The 13,570-nt window shown below is 64.3% G+C and overlaps 1 protein-coding gene across 1 annotated transcript in view; it reads left to right on the top strand.

The window, feature by feature from the left end:
* The window catches only part of COL5A1 (collagen type V alpha 1 chain), a 102,864-nt gene that overhangs the window by 66,489 nt on the left and 22,805 nt on the right, over nucleotides 1–13,570 (top strand). The window contains exons 34-48 of the mRNA XM_029921036.1: nucleotides 81–226; nucleotides 1,163–1,207; nucleotides 1,318–1,371; nucleotides 2,270–2,314; nucleotides 2,728–2,781; nucleotides 3,705–3,758; nucleotides 6,171–6,224; nucleotides 6,906–7,013; nucleotides 8,300–8,389; nucleotides 8,485–8,538; nucleotides 9,363–9,470; nucleotides 11,409–11,516; nucleotides 12,385–12,438; nucleotides 13,242–13,295; nucleotides 13,395–13,502. Coding sequence (XP_029776896.1) covers nucleotides 81–226; nucleotides 1,163–1,207; nucleotides 1,318–1,371; nucleotides 2,270–2,314; nucleotides 2,728–2,781; nucleotides 3,705–3,758; nucleotides 6,171–6,224; nucleotides 6,906–7,013; nucleotides 8,300–8,389; nucleotides 8,485–8,538; nucleotides 9,363–9,470; nucleotides 11,409–11,516; nucleotides 12,385–12,438; nucleotides 13,242–13,295; nucleotides 13,395–13,502 — 1,136 coding nt within the window. The remainder of the gene's footprint in view (nucleotides 1–80; nucleotides 227–1,162; nucleotides 1,208–1,317; nucleotides 1,372–2,269; nucleotides 2,315–2,727; nucleotides 2,782–3,704; nucleotides 3,759–6,170; nucleotides 6,225–6,905; nucleotides 7,014–8,299; nucleotides 8,390–8,484; nucleotides 8,539–9,362; nucleotides 9,471–11,408; nucleotides 11,517–12,384; nucleotides 12,439–13,241; nucleotides 13,296–13,394; nucleotides 13,503–13,570) is intronic.

Raw genomic sequence — 13,570 nt, forward strand, 5'->3', positions numbered from 1 at the left:
GGCCTGCGTCAGTTTACGGGAAACCGACGAGCACCCGGCCACCCGGAGGCCGGGGCTGAGACTCCCTCCTGCCCCCCCAGGCGGCGCCAGCCCCGGCTCGCGGGCGTGGGGTGCGGTAGGGAAGACGCGCCGCTCACGCACTGCAGACGCCAAGTCGCCGGCCGGCCCGGCGTCCACGCTGGCGAGAGCCAACGGCGTGAAGAAAGCAGATGTTTCGTTAATGTGCGTATGCAAGTATTTGTTTGGAGCCAAAGGACGTCGCCGGATAATCAAAGCAGGGGAGCCGGAGTGCGTCGCTCGAGGAAAGCACAATCACCTCACCGTCGTAAACCGTTCTATCAAATTCGTTTCACGACGGCAGGCGACACAAAGAGGTTCTGATTCCAACACTGGACAAATGACGGGCGGGGAGAGCCGGTGTGTCTGGTGGTCTTTGCGCCTCGGCTCTGCCTTGGGCTTTATCCCTCGAAACCGGGATAGAGTTGTGCAAGAGGAACCGAGAGGCGGTGGGGACCCACGGTGGCCGTCGCCCATTGCTTCCGCACGGCAGGTGGTCCGCCCTGCCTAGCTGCCCAAGCTCTGCTTCCGGGAAAAACAAGTGCGGAGCCTGTGTTCTGTGGTCTGGAAAATGCAAACCACCACCAAGAAAAAAGGAGTCTAGATTCTACTAGAAGAGAAGCGAATGACTTTGGGTGTATGATTTATATATCGAGCCGCAAGTTTGCTTGTCTGTGGAGCCTGCTGAAAATTTAATGGCTAATATTCTTAACTGTAGCAAAAGTAAATTATGTATGAAAGGGGTTGCAATAATGATCCCCCTCGCCCCCACCGCCGGGAGAGATGGAGAGAGGGCGGGAGGGGGAGGGGGCGTCAATGCCTGTGGAAAGGAAGCCAGATAGCGGCAGTAAACATCCGTCAGACGGCAGGGAGAAAATTGGATTTCTACAGGCCTGTGCAGAAATACAAACTCTTCGTACCGAACGTTCAGTGAAGTCCCCTCGGCCTGAAAAATCTCCCGTAGGAGCACAGATAAGGAGGGCAGGCCTTCCCCGCTTCTGTTTCCAAGCTCTCCCCCTACCGTGGCCCAGGAGACGGCCACCACCCAGGCCGTGACAGGGGTCTCTAGCCAGTGACTGACCAGCGACCTCTTCTCTGGTTCTAGGGCACACCTGGCAAGCCGGGACCGCGGGGGCAGCGAGGCCCGACGGTAACCGCCCCCTGGGAGCCCGATGCAGGGGGCATGCTCGGTGGGAGGGGGCGGGAGGGCTCCAGGGCTGGAGGATGGGAGCTCACCTTTCCTCTCTCCCGCCCGTGCAGGGTCCCAGGGGTGAGCGAGGCCCCCGGGGCATCACTGGGAAGCCTGGCCCCAAGGTAGGTATTCAGCGACCTATGGGGCTCAGCCCGCTACTGCGCATGGCGCACCGTGGGTGACCCACGGCCTTGGCGTTGGGAAAAACAAAGAAAGAAAGTTTGCTTGGGGGTAAGAAGGAGCTGGGCCAGGGCCCTTGGGCAGGGCAGGTTGAGTGGAATCACGTGCCCTGGCCCGACAGAGCGGTGGCAGGAAGGGCCACCCCACACTGGGAGCTCCTCGGCCCTAGGGGGTCCCCCGACCCCAGGCTTTGTACAGACATCCGGTTCTGGTGGAAGCACCTGTTTCTTCTTCCTGCCTCGGAGGGAGAGCCTGAGCCGGTCCCGCACGGCCCCTCCTCCTGCCGGGGGGCACCAATGCCACCACCCAGACGCTCGGCATGAAAACGCACGCACGGCAGCCAAGCAGGCCCCCCCCACCACCCCCTGGCCGGCCAGGACGCCCTTCCAAAGTGCGCTCCCACCAAGGGACGTGGCCTTCTGCTCGGCAGGGGTGCAGCGCTGGCCCCCGGGCTAACGGGATGAGCGCCCTGTGTCCCATGTTCTCGTATGGGGGTTAACGCCCCCCCCCACCTGCGAGAACAGGCGATCTCACGCTTGAGGGGGACCCGGGGCAGATGCCTGGGTCCTAGTGTCATGTGACTTTTCAACACGCTTCCTGGTGGGAGCCCGGCCTTCCCTCTCCTGCGGGAAGAGTCACAGCCCCGTGGACAGCAGCTCAGGGCTGATGTGCGTGGTGTGTGTGCGGAGGGGCCTCTGGGAGCACGGATCGGTGGCGGGCACCCCCGGCTCTCGGCTGGGACCGGTCCCCGTGACGCCACGGGCCGGAGTGCTCTGTGATGCACGGTGATGACGCAGATGATGATAGTACAGCTGTTGTGTCCTGTCCCTCCCTCCGCAGGGCAACTCTGGCGGCGATGGCCCAGCCGGCCCTCCGGGTGAACGGGTGAGCACGCACAGACCCAGGCCCTGGCCGGCGCAGCCTGCCCTGCAGGCCCCTCCCCTCCGCCTCTTGGGTGGGCTGGGGAGAGGGCGGTGCATCCTGGTCCCGCTGAGGAAGAGGGTTTTCCTCGAATCTTGAAGTGGATTGGTGGTGGCCATCAGTGGGAGCGAAGCCTCCGCCTGTGGGAGCCGGCCGCCCCCTGCCCTGGGCCCTCGGCCCCCCGCCGCCCCCGCCAGCTCCCCGGTCTGACCTCCTTGATCGTGTTGGCGAGGGAGGGGTGGAATGAGTGGAGAAAGGGCCCAGGGGAGCACAAGGAAGTTTTGCTCCGAGACTTGGGAGGACAGTGGTGGGGACCCCTGGGCCCCCATGCACCAGGGAGGGGACGGCTGTGCTCACTGGCCGTTCTCTGTCCCCAGGGACCCAATGGACCCCAAGGACCCACCGGTTTCCCTGGACCCAAGGGCCCCCCGGTAAGTAACGTGTTCCCCTTGCTGGGCCGGGGGGAGGGGCGTCGGTGGGCAGATGGAGAGATCCGCTTTCTGGCAGCGCGGACCTCTCTCTCCCTCACGTAGAGGAACACGGTCTTTTGTTGGGTCCGGCATGAGTGTCCCGGGCCGCCGTTCCAAATTGCCCCCAACCTGATCAGTTAAAGCAGCAGAAATGTGCTGTCTCACAGTCTGGAGGCCGATAGGCCAAAGTCAAGGAGGTAGTGGGGCTGTTCCTTCCGGGGGCTCTGGGACCCCACCCCCACCCCCCGAAGCCCCGGCCGCTCCCAGCCTCTGGTGGTTGCCGGCTGGCAGGCTTGTATGCCCTTCACCTCGTCGCTGCCTCTGGGGGCGCCTCTGGGTCTTCAGACCTCTGTCCTGTTGTGAGGACACCAGTCACTGGCTTCGGGCCACCCCCAGTGTGGTGTGATCTTGTCTTGAGTTGAGGACATCTCCAGAGCCCCTGTTTCCAAATGGGGTCACCTTCACTGGTGTGGGGCTGGGACCGAGGTCCCCTGCACTGGCGCGAGGGTCTAGGACTTCCACCTGTATTTTGGGGGTATGATCCGGGTCAGCACAGGCAGAGGACACGCTGTTATCCCCCTAGAAGGAAAGATGTGTAACGGTAGGCACTGTTGCCGGAAGGTCAGCCATCAGGACAAGGCAGACCCGATCCCCGTGCCGCCCGCGTGTCCCACGGCTGCACCTCTCCCGGCCTCAGTTTCTCCCCTGGGAGGTGACGCACAGGTGCTGGGTCCCCACACAGCACTCTGTCACTGCGACCCTTGCAGGAACTTTCTCTGAAACGAGGTGGTGGTTTTTGTCACCTGGTTTGGCATGAGATCCCAAAGGTGCATCTGCGTAGGCATCTCAGAACTGAAGGACCTCCCCTTTGCCTCTTTCTCCAGGGCCCTCCGGGCAAGGACGGGCTCCCAGGACACCCTGGACAGAGAGGAGAGACCGTGAGTATTGGCAGTGTGGGGGACATGGGGACACAGGGACACAGGCTGGCCCGGCCTCTCCCACAGCCCTGCACGTGGCCGGGCCCCCTCTGCCCTCTGGGCTCGGGAGAGAGCGGCCAGCCCCAGAAGGCCCTGAGCTGGGGGGAGGGGCGTCTTCCGCTGCCCTGGGGCCAGCCCGTCTGCGGACAGCCCCGCACAGGCCAGCGGCGCCTGGGGGGCTCTGGTCAGAAGGCAGGTCCCGCCTCCCACCGTGTCCTCGCAGCTCTGGCCCAGGGTCACGTTTAAAACAGCCGTGGCCACAGACAGCCCTCGGCACACGGAGCCGTGTGCGACCAGTCCCCTCTTCCTCCGTGATTCGTGATACTCGTTAGGAAGTAACCTCAGTAATAAGCCTTCCCCGGGGCAGCCTGCATCCGGAGCCTAAGGCAGTCCGCGCTTTCCGTAGGAGGGAAAAGCATCTTTCAGAAATAACATCACTCGCTGGCCCTGTGCCGGCACGCGGTCCCCAGGCGAGTCTGCGGGAGGGCCTGGGCACACCTGTGACCTTGCAGCAGGAAAGGTCCCACGTGAGGCTTTGAATGCCACAGTTAATGTCGCGCCTGCGCTAAGAAAAGAATCTCTTTGTCTCCCTGGTTCTTTGTGATGAAGCTTCTTCTAATGATGCCTTCCCGGGGCTCCGGGTGGCGCATGCTGGCTGATAGCTCACGTTCCCTCTGTCTTTTGTTTACGGAGAAAAATGAAAACATTTCATCTGAGCTTTTGCCTGTATTTCTCTCACGCTGTTCTAAGGAGACAAGATAGAAGGTTTGCCGAGTGTGTGCTCTTCTGCCTCTGACTTACCCCGAGCAGAGGCTGGCGGAATAATGGGCGGCGCGGCTGTGCCGGGGAAGGAGCGCCGGGCCACCCTCCCGGCCCCGGGGACCCGGTCTCCAGGCCCTGCGAGGACTCGTCTCCAGCACGGGGCGTCCCTCGGGTGTTGACTTTGCTCTTCAGAAATCGGATGTAACAAGAGGGCGTCACTTCTAAATGTGAGCCCGAAGCCCATTTCTCAGCCGGGGGCTTCGACCTCCCGCCCTCGGGGCAAACAGGCCCTTCCTGCCGCACACCAGGCTCCTGCCTCCACTTGGCACTTCTCCCATGGCCCCCAGGCGACGGTGCCCTGGGCCCGCCCACCGCCCCTTGTTTCCAATGCTGTCTGCCTCCAAAGAATGGCCACTTCCGGGGCGCCTGGGGGGCACCGTCAGTTAGGCATCTGACTCTGGGTCTCGGCTCAGGTCCTGATCTCACTGTTCCTGAGTTCGAGCCCCGTGTTGGGCTCTGTGCTGCGGTGGCGAGGTCTGCTTGGGTCTCTCTCTCTCCCTCTCCCTGCTCTTCCTCCACTCGCACGCACGCGCATGCACACACGCACACTCTCTCTCGCACAATAAATAAACTTAAAAAACACCTGGCCACCCCCGTGCATTGCATGCCGCTCCCCCTGGGCCCGAGAAGAGCCCTCAGAATTTGCAGAGACGCTGAATCTGCCTTGGGCCCTGCACGGTCCAGCGGCCACCGGTGGTCTCAGATGCCGGGTCCCCGTCCTGGTCCAGCGGGGAGGCAGGGAGCGCCCTGCTCATCAGCCACACGGGTGGCCTCCTCGCCCTGCAGCCCTCCCCCTGGCTTCAGACCCCGCTCTCCAGATTCTAGAGCCCCCACTGACAGCCCCCCGGGCGTCACACCTGCACGTCTCTGCCAGCGTCTCATGGCGCCTGCGGGCAGCACCTTGTTGGCACGGGCCGCGCGCTCTCAGACACGCCTGGAAACAGGGCGCCTGCTCTGCAGCCAGCCTCCTCCTCGAAGGAAGCGCGTGTGGCGGAGCCGCCGCCCAGAGCGCAGGCAGGGCTGCCGCTCGCAAGCCGTGTGCGGGCAGACGTGGGAAAGCCCCGCTGAGCCCAGCTGCCGGATTATGGAAACAGCGGGAACCCCACTGTGTCCCGGTGTCCACAAACGCTGAGCAGCGGGCGCGGCCACCCGTCACGGGGCAGAGGTGCCGGCGGCACACGCGGGGCCGTCCGCAAAGTCGCTGCTGAGAAGCGGCCCCAGGGCGGCCCCCCCCCCCCCCCCCGTGAGCTTCCAGAAGCTGAGAAGCGGCACCAAGTCCGCTGGGAAAACGCACGCTTAGTGACGTTACAAAGATGAACCATCTTAAAATCCGTTCCTCAGCCCAGAACCTCGGCGGTAGAAAAGCAACGAGTGACGCTCACTTGTCCGCCCTCCTTATCATCACGAAGAAGTTCTGCCCAGATGACGGGCCTGGTGGGGGGGGGGGGCGTCCCCGGTGCAGGGGGAGCATTCGCTCTCGGGGACGGGGTGGGGGCACGAGGCTCCCGGGAGACCCGCTCTCCATCTCGGCGTGTGACTCTCTCCCCACAGGGTTTCCAAGGCAAGACTGGCCCCCCAGGGCCGCCAGGTGTCGTGGGCCCTCAGGTGAGCAGAGCCCCCGCTTCCTCGGGCCGTCTGTGTGGCGCCCAGGCGGGAGGGAGGTGCCCCAGGGCTGGGAGGGCGTCCGAGCAGCTGACCGAGAAGCCGAGTCCCGCGGCTTGTTAACGTTCGGACACGTGCTCCGCTGGGGGGGGGGCGTGGGGGGAGGGTCCAGACGGGGAGAACGGGGGACGGTGTTGAACAGGCAGTGGGAAGCAGAGGGTGGAAGGGAGACGGGCCGTGGGTGTCGGGGCCAGGCTGGGCTGTGCCCCCTCTTCCCTCCCCCCGGGGCCTCCTGGCTCCGGCCAGGGCCGCCGGCGGGTCACCACGCAGTGGCCCGCAGCCAGGACTGATGGCCTAGAGCGAGGATGCACGCAGCCAGTGCCCCCCGGCGCCGCCGCAGAGGACAGATGGGCCGCGGCCGCGGACCGCTGGGACCGTGGGCACGCGCTGGCGTCTCGTGCGGCGGTCAGGCCACCCTCGCTGCACACAGCCGCCCCGTCTGCCGCGTTCTTCTCCTTCAGGACTTTTACTGGACGGAGGAGACGCGCAGAGCGGTGTGGGGTTTGGGGGAACGCAGCCGGCCCTCTGCCTCTAGCCTGGGGCCGTCCTTACTTTGGGAAGACGAGGTTACGCCCTGGCGTGTCTCTCGAAAATGTTCGTGGCTAACGTCGACTTTCCCCGCAGGGCCCCACGGGAGAAACGGGCCCAATGGGCGAGCGCGGCCACCCTGGGCCCCCAGGCCCCCCCGGTGAACAGGGGCTCCCCGGCCTTGCTGGGAAAGAAGGGACGAAGGTGAGTGAGTCAGGCCTCCCTGCCAGCCCGGGCTTCCCTGAGGGACCCGTGTTCTCCGGCTCTTTCCCAATAATGAGTAGGGTCTCAGACACACGCTGGTCACGCCGTCCGCTCCCCAGATGGCCGCTTTTGCCTGGGCTGGGGGAGCGGGGGGAGAGAATGCCAGCGGGGGCTGGGGGTCAAACCGTCCTTGGCCTTCTGCTCCAGCGCCGTGCCTGGCTGACCTCCCCTCCCACCTCCAGCTGCCATGCTGGCTCCCAGGAGCACTTAACCTGTCCTGATGCTTCACGTCAGAAACTAATTTAGCAGAAAGTGACCCATGAAAACGTTTCCTGTCCTAAGAGGCTGAAGGATAAATAATGAAGACAGAAAGCAGATGTTTCCAGGCGGCCTCTTAGCATGGGTCCTACGCCCCCTCTGTTCCTCAGGAAGCCTCCCCCCATGCCCCTGGTTGCTGGTCCTAATTCCTGGGTTTCAGCTGGGAAATGGCGAGTTTCTCCTCTCCTAGCTTTTCAGTGAGGGACCCAGCAAACCCGGCCGTGCATGTGAGCGCACGCACAAGGGGAAACCTGAAGATAATGGGGAGCCTACGTGTGTGCACTTGAAACCACATGTACACGTGTGAGTGTGTGACGTGTGCAGACACCCACGGAGGTGTCGAGGGGCACATGCGCCTCACCAGGAGAGCTCTCCGAGTTTGGAAAGGAGGCCACAGGCCTGCTGGTTTGGAGATGACCTCGGCCTCCATGTTGGGCCCTGGAGAAAATTCCGGAAGATCTATCAAAGCTTTCGTGTGTTCCAGGGAACACGCTCAGGCAGTCTGTCTTTTCAGGAAATGTGGTTTCAGGCTCAGGACAAGTATCTTGGGTGGTGACGGGTGCGTTTCAGGTGATGCGGCCAATGGCCTGGCCACGGGCTCCTTTACCTAAGTGGCCTTACGGGAGCCCTGAGTATGCAGGAAGGGTCAGTGTGGGGGCAGAGTAGCCACCTGGCCCTCAGCTCCTGCTCAACCCGCCGTGGCCCCAGACAGATGGAGTCTGTGCCCAAATCACATGCAGAGCCGGCCCGTGGAACCTGCCTCCCGGGCGTGAGCAGGGGCTGCACTCCGGCCCTCGAGCTGCTGACGAGCAAGTCCGGTCACGACTCCGAGGCTCCTCCTGGAGCCGGTGCCCGGGGCGGCCCCCTCCAGCCCGAGTCAGGTGGACCTGGGAGAGGAAGCCCCCCCCAGCTCCCCTCCACCCCGTCCTGAGTGTCCCTCAGAAAGTAATCTATGGCTCTGATTTCAGGGCGACCCGGGCCCCGCCGGCCTCCCCGGGAAAGACGGCCCTCCTGGATTACGTGGCTTCCCTGGGGATCGAGGGCTTCCCGGCCCGGTGGTGAGTGAGGGGCCAGGCGGGGGGATGGGCTGGACGCCGCCCAGCCTGGGGCCCTCTCCCCACGGTGTCCCGAACACATTCTCGTTGCTTTGCAGGGTGCGCTCGGACTGAAAGGCAGCGAAGGCCCCCCCGGCCCGCCCGGCCCCGCGGTGAGTGCTGCCGGCCGGCACACATGTTTTGTCCGGCCTCTTCCGTGCCCCTAGTGCGCAGGCAGACGGGGGGGCCTCCAGGGCCAGGAGCGCATGCCCACCGGCCTCGGCCCACTGTGGGTCCTGGGAAGGCCACGGGGCGGAGGTGGCCAGCGGGCCCCGAGCTGGCAGCCGGGGTGACCACGAGCCAGGGGCACGCTGGATGAGGACAGGCGGAGAACTGGGCAGTGTGCGGGGAGGGCCACGCAGCTCCGTCCCGCCTTCGGGGAGCAAGGCGCGTGCCGATGTGCCGAGTATGGGTCTGGGCCGGGGGCTGTGGGAAGGGAGAGGAGGGGGCACAGGTCCCCGTGTCGGAGCAGGAATTCCGGAGTCGGGCGCCCACGCACAGGTGAGCCGGCGCAGGTGCCATCTGTTACCGGAATGGCCGCCTGGGCGATGGTGGCCTGCCGGTGATGACCCTAGAATTAGGCCAGGTTCTCACCTGTCAGCAAAGCCCTGGGACAGCATGTGACCTGGGGGAGGAGTCAGATGGAAAGGGAGCCCTTTGTGGGCAGGCGGACGCACTGGGGAGAGCATGGGGGCCCAGGGCGAGGGGGATGTGTTCTCAGACCCCGGGGAAGAGAGGCAGGCACGTGCATGGAGTTACGGGGAGGGAAGAGCCAGCAGGGGGCCAGAGCCTCGAGCCCTGGTCTAAGTAGTACGCGTTACCCAGGGCTCTGGGAGCTACTGAGGGCTCTGGAGCTGTGGGACTTGGTAGCACTTTGGAAAATTGTATCCATGCATTTGAGAGCCTTGGAAATGAACCATTTTCTTGTCCATCCCAGGGATCCCCGGGGGAGAGAGGTCCGGCTGGTGCTGCTGGGCCCATCGGGATCCCAGGGAGACCCGGGCCCCAAGGACCTCCAGGGCCAGCTGGGGAGAAAGGAGCTCCTGTAAGTACCACTCCTGGGGGCACAGGGGCCCTGCCCGAGCCTCGTTCTTGCCACAGGCATGCCCCGGGGGAGGTGGGCGGCGTGGCTGCTTGTCCCCCGGGTCCTGAGTGCGGTCCGAGGATGGGTTCTCAGTGTTGGCTGGCTTCTTCCGGGGACTCGCCTGAGCTGGAGGGGTGCCGGGAGCTCCCGGTGCAGCTGCGTCCAGCACGCACACGGAGGGAGGGGCTGGGGACAGTGTGTCCCGGCGCGGCCTCAGCCTTGGCCTTGGCCGGGCTCCGTGTGTGGCCGGGTCACGGTCGCCCGAGCCTGGCTGATCTTCGTGCCCGAAGGAGGTGTGTTTGGGCTGGGGGCCCCTCCGCTGGTCTGGGGCTGGGAGGCCTGTGCCGAGAAGAGAGGCTGCTCCATGGACCCCGAGTGGGGCCCAGCCATCCCGGGGGCCTCCTGAGACCTCCTGCCCCAGCCTTGTTTCCGTGAAGGAGGTTAACGGGCCCTGTCGTGGAGGCGTCCCGGGAAGCCGACGGCCGCCCTCCGCCCAGCGCCTCTCCGGGACGAACCACAGAACGCCCCCCCGCCGCCCTGACGTGCTCCCGCCCCGACCGCATTTGGCTTCCACTGCACGACTTTCCAAACCCCCACTGCCCGGCGTTCAAACAGCCCCGGAGACAAATTGCAGCCCAGACTTCCCTTTGGAGTTTAGGTGTCAGAATGAGCCAGGTCCTGGGGGGAAAGGGCAAACGAGCTCACGGACCATCCCGGGCAGAGTCGGGACGCCCGTTAGAAAGATCTACTCGTCCTCGTGTGGTCCACACTTGGCTCATGGGTAGAAAGGGCCCGCTCGCCTTCCAGGGCGAGGGCTCCCTGTTGACCCCACGCTGGGAGCGTCTGCCCGGCAAACCTTGTTCGTGTGGTGGCCGCGGTTCGGATGCCCCCGCCTGCTTTGCACTGAGGCCGCTGGACATCGACTCAGCCGGACTCAGGGCCGGGAACCCGCCTTCCGTGGCGCATTCTGTGCCTACAGAGCACCCAGTATCAGTTGGAAATGGTTGCGTTCATTGTTTCAAGAGAGGAAACACTTGAGTAATCTCTCAAGAGTTCAAAGCTTACCTTTCTCCCCCAGACAGCCCCCCAGGGAGAGGAGAAGGCCAGGCGTCACAGCACTGCCCACCTGACCAGTCACGTCAGACAGGGTGGACCCAGCACGCCAGTCAGCCTGGGCCTCTTCCGGTTCAATTAGGGTTGAAATCTCTACCGGCAGGAATGAAACAGAGGGGCAGGAAGTGAGCTCTGCAGGCAGGAGAGGGGGACATAGGGCGGTGGCACCGAGTAGATCCCGACACTGAGCGCACATTTCCTCTCCTGTGCCCCCCGCCCCAACACCCCCCCCCACCTCGTGCTGCGCCCACAGAGTGATACAGCGACCCGAGCAAAGCAAGGACTTAGTACGGACACTCGGGATCGCCAGGGGCAGTTATGAGGGAAATGAATCAAAGTTACAAGGAAAGAGAGATGGGTGCAGGCGCGTGCCTGTTTGGTGGGGGAGGTGTTGGCAGAGAATTAAAATGGTAAGAACGCTGGGGGCGGCCAGAGCTCAGGCCCCCCCTGGCCCCTGGCACCGGCGACCCCCCCCCCAGGCTCAGGAATCTGGCAGGCTGGGTTTGAATCTGGGCCGCACTGCTCACAAACTGTGCCTCGGTTTCCCTATCTGTAAAAGAGGAGCCTTTCTTAGGAAACGCAGGGGTGTGCTGGGAGTGAGTGGCAGGGGGCTGGGCTTAGAGGGGCCCTCAGTGTTGCTGGCTGAGATCCGTTAGGACTGGCAGGGTCAGGGCCCAGAACTGCCCGCCCCCCACCGGGGCCACTCCTCTCTGGGGCGAGGAGCTGATGACAGGATGTTTCCATGACGGGAGCTGTGTTTGACCGGGAGTCTCCTCTCTCCTTCAGGGTGAGAAAGGTCCCCAAGGCCCTGCTGGCCGAGACGGCCTCCAGGGTCCCGTGGGGCTCCCCGGTCCCGCCGGCCCCGTGGGTCCCCCCGGAGAAGATGGAGACAAGGTAAGAAGAATGCGGGCAAGTGGCCCTGCCTGCAGACGACGCGCAGCCTGGACTGCCCCGCAGGCGGCAGCGCCTCCACCCTGCTCGCTGGGCATCCGGGCGGGATTTCGGGGAGGCTCACACACAGCGCGGTGATCAGCGAGGCGTGCTTCGGGGGGACTTTGAAACGCCTGTCCTCCCGGGGGGCTCTGCTGCTGCCGGAACGTTCACTGCCAGCAGCCAGAGCGAGGAGAGATCCTCCCCAACGCATGGTGTAGGTTCTGAGTGTGCGGAGCCCGACATAATGAGATTTTACGCAGTGTCTATTTTTAAACGTATTTGCTTGAATTATCAAGGCTCCCTTTCATTAAGCGTGTGCTCGGTAATTCTGCCGTTACTGCCAGAGCCTGTATTTTACTCCTCATTTAATGAAGACAAGGAGATTCGCTCTTTGGTTTAACTTCCGTTTGTGATCACTCACCGGTGACATTTCCGACTTTGTCACCTGTGCACAGCGGACTCTGCCTCTCAGCATGGGGGACAGCTCTGAGAGACGCTGGCGCTTTCATAACCCTGCGGAGCGCAGTGCCCGCTTCTCTGGTGTCACGCTGCCGTGCCTCCCGATTTGACCAACGAAGTAAATATTTCCACCATGATTCTTGCCGCATTTTAAGATCCGCTAAAATCCTGTGCGCGTGAGATCAAGGCCGCGTCCCGTTCGGTACTGGACGGAAGGGAAAGCAACTTGACCTGTGGAAACGTGTCTTCCTTGGAAAGTTGTCGGGCCTCCGCTGGGGAGAAGATTCTTCAGCTCCAAGAAAAATGAGTTCTGGGGAGCAGACCACACGCAGACGGTTCCGGGCTGACGCTCTTCCTCGTCTTCCCGCAGGGAGAGATCGGAGAGCCTGGTCAGAAGGGGAGCAAGGGGGACAAAGGCGAGCAGGTAGGGGACCCCACGCTCGCCGCCGGCGTTCACACGGTCCTTCACGAGGCAGCGTCGACGGCCCGGAGCAGGACACGGCTGCTGGGCCCTCCTTTCCTGCTGCACACGGGCGTGCATGTGTGTGTGTGTGTGTGTGTGTGTGTGTGTGTGTGTGTGCGCGCGCGCACGCACCTGCCTGCATCCCGTGTTAACAGATGAGCAGGCAGGACGTTCTCGGCTCTGCGGGCCCGGCTCATGCCCTCGGGTGCTCAGGGCCCCGGGCTCCCTGACCGGTGCCTCCTCATTTCGCCCTTTTGTCTTTGCTCAGTCTGTTCAGGGGGCCCGAGTGTGTTCTTGAAAAAGCCCTGTCGCTGGGGGCCGGCTCCGTCCTGGTGGTGGTGGCCTGGGTCCACTCTGCTGTGTGGCCGGGCCTTTTCACGGGTGTTTGTGTCCCCAGGCGGTCAGTGGCCGAGCCGGCGCTGCCCGGCGCCCCCGCCTTCCTGTCTCACTCGCTCCCTGGGCCGAGGTGGACTGTGTTTGGGGCGCAGGGGCAGGCAGTGCTGCCAGCCTCACGCTCTGGCCCGGGTCCTCGCCCTGCGGGGGTGGCGGCCGTGTCCGGGGTGTGTCGGGAGCTCAGAGGATGTGGGGTGTTCACCAGCACCGCCCGTGACAACACGCCCATGCAGGGGGGCTGGCGTTCCTTCCCCCGAGGGCCACAGGTGGGGGCCGAGCTGACAGCCCCGGGCTCGGTCCCTGCACCCATCGGCCCCCTCCCTCGGCCTCCACTCTGACCTGAGCCAGCAACCATGTCTGTTTCCCCCCAGGGTCCGCCTGGGCCCACCGGTCCCCAGGGCCCCATCGGACAGCCAGGCCCCTCCGTGAGTATCTGTGCCTGAGGACCCTCGGAGCTCCCCGCACCCCTCCAGCCCGTGGGCCACTGGTGACGGCTCCTCACCCGGCTCCGTTCTCCCCCGCAGGGAGCCGACGGCGAGCCCGGCCCCCGCGGCCAGCAGGGCCTTTTCGGGCAGAAAGGTGACGAAGGTCCCAGAGGTTTTCCTGGGCCCCCCGGGCCAGTGGGGCTGCAGGTAACTGACCACGGGGTCTGTGCGAGGGCGGAGGTCTAGTTCCGAAGGCCGCCATCTTTGCCGTGCCC

This window comes from Suricata suricatta, chromosome 13, assembly GCF_006229205.1.
Source record: "Suricata suricatta isolate VVHF042 chromosome 13, meerkat_22Aug2017_6uvM2_HiC, whole genome shotgun sequence".
Classification (NCBI taxonomy): Eukaryota; Metazoa; Chordata; class Mammalia; order Carnivora; family Herpestidae; genus Suricata; species Suricata suricatta.